Source organism: Sinohyriopsis cumingii, chromosome 17 (assembly GCF_028554795.1).
Source record: "Sinohyriopsis cumingii isolate HCF-2022 chromosome 17, ASM2855479v2, whole genome shotgun sequence".
NCBI lineage: Eukaryota > Metazoa > Mollusca > Bivalvia > Unionida > Unionidae > Sinohyriopsis > Sinohyriopsis cumingii.
Genome location: NC_142977.1, coordinates 55,219,087 through 55,236,271, shown reverse-complemented (window position 1 = coordinate 55,236,271; position 17,185 = coordinate 55,219,087). Strand labels below are relative to the sequence as shown.

General features: G+C 33.5%; 1 protein-coding gene across 1 annotated transcript; it reads left to right on the top strand.

Annotated features, from left to right (window-relative positions):
- Positions 1-637: 637 nt before the first annotated feature.
- On the top strand, positions 638-16,516 carry LOC149778790 (uncharacterized). The gene is made up of 5 exons (XM_089938376.1): positions 638-778; positions 2,995-3,153; positions 8,791-9,496; positions 14,628-14,678; positions 16,338-16,516. The coding sequence occupies exons 1-5, from the start codon at positions 638-640 to the stop codon at positions 16,514-16,516; spliced, it is 1,236 nt and encodes a 411-aa protein (XP_089794502.1).
- The last annotated feature ends 669 nt before the right edge of the window (positions 16,517-17,185 follow it).

The following is a 17,185-nucleotide window of genomic DNA, read 5'->3' as shown; positions in this document are numbered from 1 at the left end:
TTTAATATTTTTCTACTGGCCAGACGAGTTTCTGGAGGGCTTGAACTTAAGGTATTGAATAGGCCTATTTATTATTGGATCAATAGGTCAAATGTCAGGATACTTTTAGCTAAGTGAAAAATGGGTTTTTCGTACCAACATAATTTCTAGAGGAAGTTCAAAATGATATGGATGGCTTGCACTGAGGGTAATAAAAAAACCTATTGATTTTCTGGGTCCAAGGGTCAGAGGTCATAATTATGGTAAGTATAATAAGAAAAGACTGGTTTCTGTGTGTAATTTTTGTCTTGTATGTAACAGTAAGCCTGCATAACTTTTACCAGAGGTACTAGGTCTCTGAAAAACAAAAATTAATAAATCTGCACAATCAGCCATGCCTATTAGTACCTGCCTTAAGAACTATTGTACATATGGTAGGTGTTTAATATGCGGTTCACAGTCCTTTTTTAGATATCTGGAGCACTCTGGAATTGTCATCCGTTGTACAGTATGTTGGAAGTCATTTGGTGATCTACTGACATTTAGAATTGTCAATATTCATTGCCTGTCATTTGTGACACTTTTGTTTTCCTTACAGGTTTTGGTGATGATTGAAATGCCTATGACATAAATCAACACTAATTTTACGAAGTTTAAGATGGCAGCACCAGTACCCTCAGATAAGGTCAAGGACAAAGAGTACACAAATTGGCTGAAAGTGACATTGGCCTTATATTATATGAAATCAGGACTACACACTTTCATACAGGGTGAGATCGATTCTATGCATCAGTCCCTTGTAAAAAAAATATATGGAGGTCAAACGGTGCCACTGCAACCTTGTAACATATGTTGTGCTAGCCATGTGAAAAGAAATAAGTGGACAGGAGTATGGGCATTCCAAGAAACATGTAGATCATATTGTGATGTCTGGCTTTATGAACTCTTGTTACTTCACAACAATCCGAAATCAGAGAAAATATACTGGGAAAACACCGATGTCTCTTCTTGGCCATTCAGACCATGGCAATGCGCCAAAGTTTTCATGCCAAGGGGACAGCTACCTTCCAGTACCAGCCCTACTGAATGTGATGCCCAGGCACTGTTGACGCTACTTAGCAACTGCAAACACTTCCACCACAAACTTTCCCCATCTGGACAGAGTCTTACACACACTGTGAGTAAAATTAAGTTGTTGAATTAATTTAGGACCTCTTTCCCAGATGCACTATTCACACAGACACACTTGTAAAACACTAGAGTTTGAATGACAACTATATATCCCTGCACCTCATCACATTATACATTTATCCCATATATTGAGAAATAGCTGGTGAAAATCGAGTCATTTCGTTGGTGACATATGAAATTATCAGATGAGACTCTTCCCTTAAAATTTGTAGAGTGTGTAGAGAGGATCAAATTATATTTTTGGTTAAGACTGAGCAGCAATTAAAAGATCAATAATATTGTAGTAACTGTGTTCAGTTAAATGTTTAATTAAGAACTGTTCGTCGCAAAATGAGAGGAATACTTTTTAAAGCAATACTATTTTTGTATATTTAAGGTTTAAAATACTGTCACAGCAGAAGCGAAATTGGTGGATAATTGTGTCTTTCCTTATTGTACTTCATAATACATATCTGGATGTATAAAGAGATAAAGGGATCTATTTCACTGAATGGGTAATAAAGTTGCATTGACCTATCTTCTCCGGCATGCATTTAATTGTGACATCCTTGTATCCCAGATCCTATTTGGTCTTCACTCATGAAAACTGAAATGTGGATACATTTTAGGGTGATTAACAATCCATGACAAACTATGTCAGTGTTTTTTGCTCACACATATGTAACATTCCATTAAATATTTGAGTGACTTGTGTATTTTCAGCTTATTTTTTCATTATCCCTCATTATATTAAACCCCGCTTAACCTACTGTTTATATGTGTTGTGTAGATGCATCTAAAGGAATAACTTGGACTCGTTGATCTGAGTTTCATGCTTGAGTGACATCATGCTTGAGTGACATCAGTATGTGCAGCTATTTATTTTGCATACTCAGTAGGTCCCTATTTTATACAGACTGATGAAAATGAATAGGTAGATGCATATCAATAAGACTAACTCAGTCAAACCAAAACTAGGTCAAAGTGATGCAACTGTTTGCTGATCCATCTTAATAAGTATTATATTGCAGTAATATTTCCTTCTTCCACATATAGGCTTAGTCATTAACTTCAACTAAGAATCATTTTGTAATGGGTTTCAAATCCTGCCCAGATGAACTTGAATCAACTGTCATGGCATATTTGTAAAGCTATTAATTTTCATTGTCTTGGCATAAGTTCTGCACCAACATTGGAAGTCATATTGACATGGGGCTTTTACTAAAAATCTTTTCGTGGTGTTGATTTGGTCCTGACAGGAATGATGCAAATTTACATCGAAAATGGCCGCCATTGTGGCCATCTTAAAAATTAGCAATCTTCCAGATTTTTCATATTGATTTATAGTTTTTGCTGAAATACTTCTTACAGTATCTAGTTATTTATCAATAAAACTAACCACTGTAGACATCCAATATGACTGTGAGATATTGAAAATCTTGGTACTAATTTCCTGACTGGATGGAAATGTTGCCATGTGGTTTTCTCAAAAAGTATTCCAATTGTGTCTTGTTAGCCTGAATGAAAAACGTCCTGTCTTACATCCATTATGGTCTCCATAGCACTTAATTTAGAAGTAAATCTTACTGCTCAAGAATATCAGAAACAGTTTCAACACTAAATAGTAAAAAGGAAGAAATGGTCTTAACATGAATTCCTGGACATTCTTTTTGGACAGTAAAACATCAATCCTTTTGTTGTTGCCATGGAAACAAAATAGCATAAGTGGTGTATAAATGGAGAGATGAAGATCATAGACAACAAGCATAAGTAGGAAACTGGGGATATATGTGACCTCTAGGTGTCTCATATAATTTTGTTCTAACTTTGTATTTATGATTTCAGGTTTCTGATATACGAAACAAGGTCATGCATAATGGTGAGATGAAACTGTCAAATACAACCAGAAACAATTACATACAACAAATCATACAGTTGTTAGAAGATCCAGTCAGTCTGAAGTCAACAGAAGATTGTAAAGCTGCAGTTGGCAACATGCGCAAGGTATATTCAAGTGATGGATTGTTCTCTATTAAATAGATGATTGTTCATTGTTGTGAAAATTGTAGGGAATGTGATCAGCAGAAATCATCAAAACACACGAGATTCCTAATCCAGATGATTTAATACAGAACTGAGCACAAATGAAGAGAACTTGGAATCGTATGTGTACATAGTCAGTGTAACTAACAAAGGTTTCCTAGTTATGAAATGCCAACACAGATTTTGAAGAGAATTTGGAATCTTTTGTGCACATAATCAGTGTAACTAACAAAGGTTCCTTCTTAAAAGTCTCCTGCCTCCAGATAAGTGTGGCTCACAAGTTGACCATTCCATGAAGTTGGGTGCACTTCTGGTTCTAATCTGAATGCACTAAACTGATTTATTCTCTGTCATTTTTTGCATGGTTACAGTTGTAAATTCACTTCCTTAAAACCCTAAATTTGTCAAGCATTATTTAATTTGTTGATTTATATTAGGATTTTACTTAAGTTTTATTGAACATTTTTGATTTAAAACTATTTATATTAGGTTCAGGAGCTAAGAGGCCAAGGTCACTGTGATTTGACGGGAATAAAATCGTATCTTAAAACACTCAATTCATCCACCATCATCCAAACATTGTGGATGGCTTGCACTTGATGTAAGGGGAATCCTTTCAATTTGGCCTCCAACATTTAAAGGTCAAGGTCAGCAAAAAAGGAAACATTATAACTGGAAATATGTAAAGTTCTACAAAATCTGCAATTATAAGACTTTTTGGGATAGCTTGCACTTGGCTTAAGGAAGAACCCTATCAATTTTGGGATCAAGAGGTCAAAGGCCAAGGTCACTGTCACTGAAAAATTCAGTATGGTTTCCACACAGTAATATTAGTTCAACATTACATAAAGTTATTTTAGTAGGCTTGCACTTGGGTTAACAAAAGAACCATCTTGATTTTGGGGTCACTAGATGAAAGCTCACTGATTGAAATTCTGCTAGGTTGACTACCTACATGTGTCCTTGGAAAAGGCACTTAGCACTGATTTCCTCAGCATGATGTAGCCAGTATTGAGTTAATAGTACTGTAAACCTCCACCTTGACAAAAAAGCATCACATACATGGATTAAATTTTGTGAATGGCATTCACTGGTAAGAAATAAACATATTGATCTAGCAGTCAAAGGTTAAGGTCACTGACATAGAATAAAGTGGTTTCTTTACAATAACATTAGTTTTAAATCACATATTTAAACTCAGTCATGTTGATAGCTTGGACAACTGTTTTCTGTATCAAGTTATTAAGATTACTTGCCAACACAGCCTCAAGCCCACCCACCCCCATTCATTTAGGGGTCAAAGGGAATAAAAGTGTTTTTCTTGCAATAACAGTAGTTATTAACAGAATAACAGAATGATCTTAAAAAAGAAGACTGCTACATAAAAATAGCATACAAGAACATTTATCCATCTTAGACTTGCATGTGTTTTCCTTTTCTCTGTTTATAGCAACTGTATATGACACATTTGCAAAAAAAATGGACTGGTTTTTAATTTGAATATTTGTCTCATGAAGTCATTAATTGTTAATGTATTTAAGTAGCAGACCAGCCTATAGTTTTAAAGAAAATGGTGCCAGGTCTTAAGCAAAACCAGCTTTACTGACGTGTCTCATGGGCGTTTTATGATTGAAAATTGTTAGAACGGATGGATCTATTTAAAAATCAAAACATGTCAGATTAGAAAAAGGACAAGTCAAAATTGCTTTACAAATTTGAAAAGAAGAATAATTATGTGAGAAATGTAATACAGAACTCTGATTGACCACACGTGTCCTGCTCATTGCAGAATTTATGGACTTTAAAATAAGAAAGTTAGATATAGAGAATGATTAAACTGAGTACTGTATATAAATAATTTGTCAGTACGTTTTGTATTTGTATTATGGTACTAATCCACATGGATTTTGCCCATTTATGTCAAGAATTTTGACCCACAGTAGATCAAGGTTAGTAGCAAAACTAAATTTACATTTTACGTATAGTGTCCTGTTATTGTGACCTGTAGTACATAAATTACACTTTTTAATACTCAAATTATGCTTTCTTGCCATTTAAGTTAGCAACCATTATGCTTATGCATCACTTGGGGTTGGCATGTGCTATACATGCCAATCATTACACCTTTCCCACCTAATTATATCTTATACTTGCCTGTAGTTATCTGGATTATATTGTTTGGTACATTAAAAACTAGAATTAAAATAAAGCAACAAAATGCTGTGCTTTTCTTTTCGTTATCTTCTCTTCAATCCCAACCATCATATATTTGAGAATATTCTCATAAACAAAACCGCTACATAAAAATAGTGTATGAGTACATATGCCCATCGTAGACCTAAATGTGCTTTCCTTATTTTCTGTTTATAGCTACTGTATATGACATAATCCTTAGAAAATGGAGCGTTTTCTTTAATTCCAATATTTACCTCACAAAGACATGAAAGTAATAATGCATTTAGTTAGCACATCAGTCTATATTTTGCAAGGAAAATGGCACCAGATGTTAAGTGAAACAGGTTTTTTATGTGGCTTATGGATGTTAAATGAATGAAAAATGTTATAGCAGATAGATCATTTTAAGCTTCAAAACATCAAATCAGAAAAAGGGCAAATCAATAGCACTTTACAAATTTGAAAAGAAAAATATGAGAGTCATTTAATACAGCAATCTGATTGAGCACATCATGTTTATGGGAGAACTTGTGGACTTAAGATAATTTAGCGAACGTCGGAGGTGCAGACTTGTTCAGGTGAGTGTTGTACATAAATAATTTGCCAGAATGTTTTGTGTTTGTATTATGGTACTAATCCAGATTGATTTTGCCCATTTGCAAAACAAAATATAACCAGCTGCTGTTCCAGGTTAGTGGCAAAAATAAACCTACCATTTGCATACAGTATCCAGTAATTATTGCATTTAACATATAGATTACACTTTTCACATTCAGATTATGCTCTTATGCCTCGTATCTAAGCAACAATTATGTTTATTACCTCTTTCTTATCTGACATGTATGTCAATCTCATCATTATTTAATGACATTACTTCAAAATATTTTTCCAATAAATAATAGCATCCTGATAATGATGGTTTGGAACAAAATGACAAAAGGCCTACATAAAATATCATGCAAGATACATAGCAATAACCAAATACAAGCAAATATTACAAATATCATCTCACAATAAATATACATAAACAGTAACCAAATACAAGCAAATATTACAAATATCATCTCACAATAAATATACATAAACAGTAACCAAATACAAGCAAATATTACAAATATCATCTCACAATAAATATACGTAAACAGTAACCAAATACAAGCAAATATTACAAATATCATCTCACAATAAACATACATAAACAGCAACCAAATACAAGCAAATATTACAAATATCATCTCACAATAAACATACATAAACAGCAACCAAATACAAGCAAATATTACAAATATCATCTCACAATAAATATACGTAAACAGTAACCAAATACAAGCAAATATTACAAATATCATCTCACAATAAATATACATAAACAGTAACCAAATACAAGCAAATATTACAAATACCATCTCACAATAAATATATGTAAACAGTAACCAAATACAAGCAAATATTACAAATATCATCTCAATAAATATACATAAACAGTAACCAGATACAAGCAAATAGGACATATCTTATCCATCCTGATTTGGGTTTATGTGGATCATGCAGTCCTTTATAATCTTTAATGTCACCTAACTTTTGTACATTCCAGTCACATGCTTTGTTTAATAATACATTTGCATAATATGAGAGTTTATCTCATTTCATTGCTGTCATCATCATTCCGACAACGACACCTCTACACATTCTTAATTGTGACATTATATGGGGATTCTCCAATGATCCCTATAAGGCACACATGTCAAACTTCATCTAACATTGCATCTATAGTATGACTAATATTTTTATCTGGGGCCCCGAGTGGCCGAGTGGTCTAAAGCGCTCTCCATTATGGATCACTGCCATCTCGCCTCTGTCTGCGTGGGTTTGAGTCTAGGATTCGGCCAATGTGGGTATGTGAGAAAGCTTGCCAGTAGCTTCTAGTGGTTCGATGGTTCTTTCTGGGGTTTTCCTGGGTTCTTCCTCCACCATTAATTCTGGCCGCCATACATAGCCTATCATGTGCTGAAAAATGGCATTAAACCCCACAACAACAACAACATATTTGTATCTACAAATTGAATCCTTATATATGTACTTTGTAGACCTTTGAGCTTTAATAATTAAAGTGAATTTTTCTACAAAGCTTGTATAAAATATTTAATAATGTAACATATATTTCCTATATAATTACATAACTATAACTTTACTTAATATCCACTTAGTGTTTGTATATAAAAGGGGAGTGGGGTTGGCCAATTAGAGGATCAATGATGCTAGAAATGGTCAAATGCATATTTTGAGTATTTCTTCAAAACTATTTTTTTTTTAAATGCCTTATGTAGACCAATTATTGGAATTAGACAGTGGCTAAAAGTATGGTTTGCACTTTGGGAAATTACTATGTCTGGATAAATAGGTCTGAACCAAACTCGGCAAAATGCATTGTGTTGTTAACGTTGTCCAAAAGATGTTGACTTTCGAATAAATATGGTCACCATTACTACAAGATCTACAAAGAATCTTCTATTCTTTCTTAAACACTGCCGGACAAAATTAGATAAATTTAATCTTGGTGCATTTAGAATTCTGGAAATAATGATAATCTGTATACAGATAAAACCACTGCTGTGAAAAGTATAGAAACTTTTAAAGACATTCTCTAAAAGCGCTTCACAGAATGTGACCTGGTTGGATAGAAAGCATTCTGGCACGATCTGCTATAACATTTGTTCAAATCAGATTTGAATCACCGTTGCTAAATATAAAAAGCCTTTACATGATTTCTTCTTAAAAACTACTGGACAGACCTGATTTAACGCAATCTGTTCTGGAAAGGCCTTTTAGGTTTGTCAAAATGATGCTGAGCTACCTTCAAATATCACCACTTTTACTTAATTTGAAAAACCTTTAAATGACTTCTGAAAAACTGTCAGATGAAATTTTGTTAGAAAGCAGCCAGCTGGCAAGAAGGGCTGTACAATTTGTAGTTCTCATCACATATGGCTGACGTTACTGAAGATAGTCAAATGTTTAAACAGTATCTTCTCAAAATCGACTTAACAGAATTCAGCCAGCTTTGGCATTAGGCAGTGTGGTATATACTTTCAGATTTTACAAATAATTCTACATCTGCCATAAGGTATGACCATTTAATGAAAATAGAACTTGAAAAATTTCTGCTCAAAAACCGGTTTACAGAATTTGACCCAATTTAGCAGAGAGCATTTTGAATAAAGTTATTCAACTTTGTACAAATGGCACTGATCCACCTTAATGATGATAGTTTACTAAGGAGGTTATACTTCACAGTCTTTGTAAAGGCTGGTGTCACACAATGATTGTTTACTAAGGAGGGTATATTTTGTGATGGTTTATGGTGTCATAATTAACTTTGCAAAAAGTGCGTTAAACTACATGTGTTGTGATGTGTCTTTACAGATTGATAACGATTCAGTGGATGTCTTCTTTAATGTGGGCCTCGAGATAATTGCCATGAGGGAAGCAGTAAATGAACTCAGATGGGAACTTGGAAATCAAGAGAGAGGAACAGCAGAAACTATTGACAAACTAAAAGAAGAATTTGAGCAACTTAGAGAACAAGTAAGAAATAGGTTTGAAGATGTCGAAAAGGAGCTGGTTTCACATCAGACTAGGATGGACACCATTGAAAGAGATGTTGAGTCAATAAAGGAGAAAACTGATACTGTACTACAGCAGCAGGAGAATAAACTCCAGGAGATGCATGCAACTGTAATCTCAGAACAAAAACGATTTGAAGATGTCGATACCAAATTGGACACCATTGCTAGAGATGTCCAGTCAGTAAAGGAGGAGACAGAGTCTGTGCTGCAGCAGCAAGAAAAGAAATGTCAGGAGATGCATACAACTTTTACCCAGTTGACAGAGACTTTACATGAAAGAGTAGCTTCACAAGATGTTAAATTGGACACCATTGTCAGAGATGTCCAGTCAGTAAAGGAGGAGAGAGAGTCTGTGCTACAGCAGCAAGAGAAGCATACACAGATGACAGAGATTTTGTATGAGAGAGTAACATCACAAGATGTTAGACTTCTTGCAGTGGAGGAAAATGTATCAAAGCTGCATTTTGGTCAAGGGACAGAGAAGAAGAAATCTTGTAGGAAAGGTAAATCAGTTGGAGGAGAGTCACAATGTTATATCAGGAGAGTCACAATGTTAAATATACAAATGGGACCCTAAGAATACTGTAAAACATACTGTTTCTCCTTTATTTGCATTTAAGATTTGAATAATGTAAATCCCTAATTCTGCCATTTTTCATAAATTTCACCATTTTTCTGATCTAAATTTTGAAGCAAGGAAATGGTTTGTTAAAAAGGCTATCTGACATTAACCATTATTTAAAATAATCAAGATGTTAGGTTTTAATGAAGTTCAGATATTTAGTTCAGAGTTAAAAGGTGCCACCCTTTAACTCATTCACCGAAGTCCCTTTCAGTTTCATTCTTTTTTGAGAGTGCTCCAAAAGTATTGATGTGATACATTCAAAACATTCCATTAGTGGCTAATCTAATAACAAAAACATTCACACAAGGCACACCCATTGATGTGTGAGGTAACGAAGAGAAGCAGGCTTGCTTTTTTAAGCAGATCTAGATAAAAATAAGACTCTGATCATATAGGTGATCTGCTGGAGTGCTGGAATACTTTGAAATGTGATCTTGGGCTGAAGACAAACCCAGCTGTTGCCAATTTCCATTTTAATTGGTAAGCATTTGACACAGACTTGTAAAATAATAATGAACATCATTATGCCTTTAAAGGAAAAATACCATAAATGCTGCATCATATCAAATGAAAAAGGAAATTAGCTTATCACAAAATGATCACTGACCATATTTGACATCATCGTGTTGTCTCCTTACATTTACAATGTTGATTTCATCAAATTTTATTTTCCTTCTGAAATCGGTACTTTATGATGTCTAGTTGGTTGTAAGTGAAAATGGTACTGATATGATGTCCACTTTGGCTGCCCAAAGCAGCCATTTTGAAAATCTAGTTACTGCTACTATTCCTGAACAGAAAAATGTACTGACATGGGGCTTTCACCAGAAGACTTCTTATGATGTCTTGTTTATTCAAAATGTAAATGGTGCTCACTAGACAGCCAAAAAGGTCAATATAGTGACCATCTTGAAAATCTTATTTATGGCTACTCAACTGAATGGATTTTTATATCAGCACAGGGTTTTCACTGAAAGACTTTGTATTATATCTAGTTGGTTGTAACTGATAGTGGTACTCATCTGGCATCCAATATATCCATGCAGCAGCCATATTTTAAATCTTCTTACCGCTGCTCCTATTTTACACTAAAAAGACTTCTGATATATATTATGTCTTAAAGAAAAATTGTGCCGATCTAGCATCCAATAATGTGCACCACAGCTGCCTCTGTAAAAACCTGTTATTGCAGATGCTTTTGAATGGAAAGTCATATCAGCATGGGTTCTTCACCAGAATATTTCTTATAGTGTCTAATTGATTTAAAACAAAATTATGCCGATATGATATCCAATAAAACTGTCACAGTGGCCATCTTGAAAATTTTATGGCAAGTCCACCTGGATGAAAAGTCATATCAATGTTGGAATTTTGTCAGAAAAAGTTCTTATAATGTTTAGTTGATTTCAAATAGAATTAGTGCCAATCTGATATTGAATATGGCTATCACAGTGGTCATCTTGAAAATTATATGGCAAGTCCACCTAGATGGAAAGTCGTATTAATATTGGGGTTTCATCACATGACTTTTATAATGTTTAGTTGGTTCTAAATGAAAATGATGCTGATATGAAATCAAGTATAGTCATCACAGTAGCCATCTTGAAAATCTTGTTATTGCTAATCCTAAATTAAAAGTTATTTTAATATGAAGTTTCATTAGAAAATGAATGAAACTGTTGATGATTTGACCTCAAATATGGTCACCATGGCAACAATATTGAAACTCTGTTTGCCTGTCACAAGGAATATGTTGAAAATTGTGTTGCTAATTCCTTAAATCAATGATGGTCATTATGGCATTGGGTTTTTACCAAAATTCATATAGTTTATTTTGTTCTACTGACATGAAAATTGTGCTAATCTTACATCCAGTGTGGCTACCACAGCTGGCAATGTTTAAATCTTATTGTTCGTGAAATTAGAAATAACTTCATCATTCAGCATTTGAAAAGAAAACATTGTTTTATGTTGAATTCTTTGCACATTTCTTAAGACAGTAGAGCACTGGTCCCTTTGAGCGACTCTTGCTTTAATGTATATCCCAAAAATAAAGATGAGGGAATAAAATGGGATACAATCAGGTGAATCAAATAACACAAAACTAGTAGCCAACATAGTAACATATGGAGAAGGTTTAATTTTACTATATATTTTACTAGGAGCAAGTATTGCACTATTTTCGCATCATTCATGTATTGCACCATAGTGCCAAAGGTAGTGCAATGTAGAGAACAAGTCTGTACACTATATCGAAACTTGGTTGTGCCTTGTACTGCAAGTGACTGAGATTAATGTAGATGTGCAGCTATATTAAACAAGGCTATGTGCTATAGTGAATATAGCAGTGCACAGTAGTGAACAAAGGTGTGCACTGTCGTGAACAAGGGTATACCCTGTAGTGAACATGGCTGTGCACTATAGTGAGCATGGTTATATACTACTTTAAACAAGGTTTTCCACTAATATGAACAGTGTTGTGTACTATAGTGAACATAGTAGTGCATAGTAGTGGTTAAGGCTGTGCATAGTAGTGAACATGTTAGTGTACTTTAGTGAACAATGTAGTGCACTATAGTGAACATTGTCATGCATTATATTGAACAGGATTGTGTACTATAGTGAACATAGTGAATTGTAGTGGAAAAGGTTGTGTATGATAGTGAACAAGGTTATGCATTTTATTGAATATAGTAGTGCAATGTAGTGAAAAAATGTTGTGCATGAGCATGATAGTCAACTATAGTGATCATGGCAGTGTACATTAGTGAACATGTTAGTGCATAGTAGTGCATTGTTGTGAAAAATGTTGTGCATGAGCATGATAGTGAACTATAGTGAACATGGCAGTGTACTACAGTGAACATGGTAGTGCACCATGGTGAACAGGTTGTGCACTGTAGTGAATGAATAATGTACTGCACACCAATATATATATACTGAATGAATTCACTCTACTTTAGCTATAGAAGTGATCATGTTGATTGTGGATATGGTGGTTAGAGAATACAGAAACATTATCAGCATAAATGTTATGTCTTGTATATTAGGTACTGATGATGATGGTGGCAATCAAGACAATAATGGTGATAATCATTTTTTATGCCCATGTACTCTGATAAATTCCTGTCAAACCACACTATGTTTCTCATACCATTCAGCTATCTTTTTTAAAATTTAATATTCTACTGATGTGCATGTTTTGATTTGGGTATTTTTTTTAAATCCAAGTTTTAATTGATTTCTATGAAAACCTCAGTGAAACTTAATCGTTGGCAAGTCATAACTAATTTATCTTCAACCGAAATGACAAAAACTACACACCTTTAGTGAAATGCAATGCCACGTTGCATTCTAATAAAATCTGGAATAAAGCAAACCAGCAATTGAATGCTTATATCCCTTTATTAAGATAAATATGTGATATGACAGAAGAGTTGTCAAAAATTATGAATATTCAAAGTTTTAACACATTATTTATACAGATTGATTTCGGTAATAAAATGTAATGCACCTCACCTAAGTTTTAAAGTTTAATTTAAGACTTTTATTACTGGATTGTGATTTAAAAGCAAATGACTTATTATGTCTTTGAATTTGTAATGTATACATTTTTGAATGAATGAATATAATATTGACTGTTGCTGCTTAGTGACACATAAACACACGAGAGGTTATACAATGTAGAGACTATTAGAGTGAAATGATGTTTTGATCAGGGACACAACTTGATGGCTGATCCAGCTAACTCCTGACAGGATTTGAACTTGCACCATCTGCATCATCTTTTAGCTGAGTTATAGCCCCTGGTGGTCATACCCTCCCACTTTCATTTCTGCACAATAACTTGATTATTACTGCATTTAAAAAATATCTAGTATGTAGCACACTATTAAGACCTTGCTTCAGTTCATTTCTCAGTATGCTGCATCATTATGTAGCAGAATTATATTCCCTGATTGCTAGACCCACCAATTTCTGCACAATAATTCCATCCATTTGGACTTGAAATGACATTTTTTTAATGCAATTTGATTGGCTGTGTTTGATTATCATTATCTAGCATCATCATTTTGTGGAGTTATGTTTCTTGATTGTCAGACCCAAACACTTTCATTTCTATACGATAGTATGGTTATAACTGGATTTCAGCCAGGTTTTATGGGCAACATTATATTGATAAGGTGACAACTATGTTTGATTGTCAGTATTCTGCATCATCATTTAACCGAGAATTTTGCCCTTGACAGATCCACCCTCTTTCATTTCTGCATAACAGCTTCATTATTTATGATTGGATGTCAACACAATTTGGTATACAGCTTGATATTGAAAGGGCCTTTACTAAGTTTCATTATCAGCAGTATGCAGCTATGTTTTGTAGAGTTAATTCCCCTGGTACAGTCTCATTTCTTCAGAATTTTAGTTGCATTTCAACAAAATTCATCATTTAGCTTACAATATGTAAGACCTTGGCACTATTCATTTGTCAGATTTTAAACATTTAGCAGAGTTACAATTCCTGATTGTCAGACCCATTGTTTCTGCTTAATGACACCCTTTTCGAATTTCAATGAAAAGCAGACAGCTTGATTTTAATGAGACCTTGACTGATTTTCATTGGCAGAATTTCTTAGGTGCATATAAATGTTAAGCATATAGCATCTTCTTTCAGCAAAGTTTTTGTCCCTCATTGTTGCACATATATATTTTTCTTTCTGCACAATAACAACCTTAATTTCTTTTGATTGGGAGCTTTATTTGATTAAAGTTTGGTTTAGTTTGATTTTTTTCAGCATTTGATCTGCATTATCATTAAACTGAGGTGTGGCCCCAAATTGTTGTACCCACCCACTTTTTTCCACACAATAATTGCTAAATTATTAAGCTAACATGAGATTTCATCCTTTGATAATGATCTAGAAGATATTAGAAAAAGGTTTTATCCATACAAATATTCTGTATACATTTTAAGAATCAAACATTAATTGAAAATATTATATTGTCAGAAACTCTTACAAAGAGAAGACCGAGGACTCAAGGCCTGAGACAGCTTAAAGGTGAGTCTGAACACACATGTATGCACACACTTAGTCTTTTTGCCTCACTGGCTTCATTGGCATTGGAGCTTAAATGAGGATTCAAAAGGAAATAATTTGAGGTGATAGTGTAACCCTCTGAATAGTAACATAGTATTTTTGATCCATCGGCACCCAATCCTTTTTTTTGTATTTTTGACCTTAAATCAAATTCCTGTTTATTTTCATCAAAGTTGGCATGTATAAATAACAGTATCGTTAAACAGCATGATATAAAGCCCTTCATGATCTCGAGTTTTGGTTAAAAGATGCAGTTTACATTGTTAAGGTCACAAATAATTTTTTTATCTCCTCCGGATGAAGACAGGAAGAGACTATGTGATGGCCTGTCTTCTAGTAGCTGATGTGCTTATACAGAATGCTTTGACAAAGACATTCATTGAAATTTATTCAGAGTTCAAAACTGGATCAATTTTTTTCTGTGATTCAGCAATGAACTGTTGACACATCAGTATGACACTGACCACAGCATACGTCATCGCCTTCCATTTTGGACTTCATTGGTATTGAACTCAGTTTCATTAGGACTTTTTATTACTAGGACTTCTATTTTTTAATTCTTGGATTATTTTTGAATTTTATTCGTAAAACTGTAAGTTCTTTTTCTTCGTTTGACTTGTTTTTCTTGGGAAATAAATTATTTATTAAATTTTACAAAGCTAGTTGTCTTCGCCTTTTTCTTGTTACATTTTGTAAGAGCTTAAACATGCAACATTATATTTATATTAAATGCCATATAACACTTTTAAGCTTGGTTGATGAATTGCTTGACTTTTCCAATTAAAAGTAAAAGAAACAAATGCACTTTAATTTAGTTGGTGTTATTCATAGACACCATAACCATTTTGAAAATACTTATTGGATTGGATATAAAAATGGATGATGGGCTTGTCTGCAAGATAGAACTATCATCAGATAAATATGTTATTATTCAACAATAAATCCTCCACCCACAGAAACGAGTTGGTTTTATGTGTCATAAATACAAATTAACAAGGGGACATCATTACATAAGTATGCTATTATTAACATATTGCATATAACTGCAAATTAAGAAGGGAATACAGTTACATTAGTCAATTCTTATTCTGTTACATATGAATATAAATTAACAATAGGGCACACTTACAAAAGTCTATCATCATTGTTATTAATTTTATGCTACATGCAATTACAAATTAACAGGGAGACATAGTTATATATGTCTATTACTTTGTTACATATAAATCCAAATTAACAAGAGGACACATTACAAACATCTATTACTATGTTACATATAAATACAAATTAACGATGGTCCACATTTAAATAAGTCTATTATTGTGTTGTATATAAATACAAATTAACAAGGTGACAAAGTTACAGAAGTCTATTGAATGTTATTTCACACATAAATATAAATTAACAAGGAAACACAGTTACATACATCAATTGTTATTATTATATTACATATATATATACAAATTAACAAGGAGACACAGAATCTCCTTGTCAGCAGAAGATTAGATAAAGCAGATCTTTACAGTCCTCGTCGTTATTGCTCATTCAACTTAAAATGTTTGTTTTGTCATATGTATTACGATAGTATTTTGTCTTTCACTATTTCATATGGTCATGTAGGTACAGAGGGACAAAAGAGGAGAAAACATTGTGACCAGGATGGACCTAAACCCAAACTAATCATGTCAAATCAAGAAGGTATGAGCAATTACAGTTACTACAGTGTCCAAAAAGAAAATACGAAAATTAGTGGACATTCACTAGCTAATATTTGTCAGTGGAAACTTCAGACCACTTAGTCCTCTTTGTTAATAGCTTTGTATATGAGGGATGTAGTTATCACTTAGTTCAACTCTCTGTAAACATTGTTATTTCCTGATCATATTTAGAAAGCATATACAATATTTCATCCAAATTTTGGTACACATGTTGAGTAAATGTACAAGTATATGATACTATGATGCTTAGACCTTTCCTCTGTCATATTTTTTGTATCATACTGAAACAGAGTAAAGCATAAGGCACACACACACACACACACACACACACACACACATATATATATATATATATATATATATATATATATATATATATATATATATATATATATTAAGAACTGTTGTAACAACTGTAGTTGATAACGATATTGATAACGATATCTCTAAATATCCTCTGATTGGACAAACATGTACAGTGTTCATAACTGCATAAAAAACATGAATCTTGTCATACTTATTTTTTGTCCTTTTAATTATTAGCCGTGGGCCATAACTTTAGGACAGACAGTTTCCTTTTTGAATTATAAACATACAAATATAATTTTGTTTCTTGAGAGATACATTAGTAATCAAAAGTGACTGAGCTCTTGACCAGATTGTCTACTACCCGATCACCCAACTGCGCAGTGGTACTCGAGGTATCAATCTAATCCATGACAATGCAACAGCGCACAAAGATACCTTTAT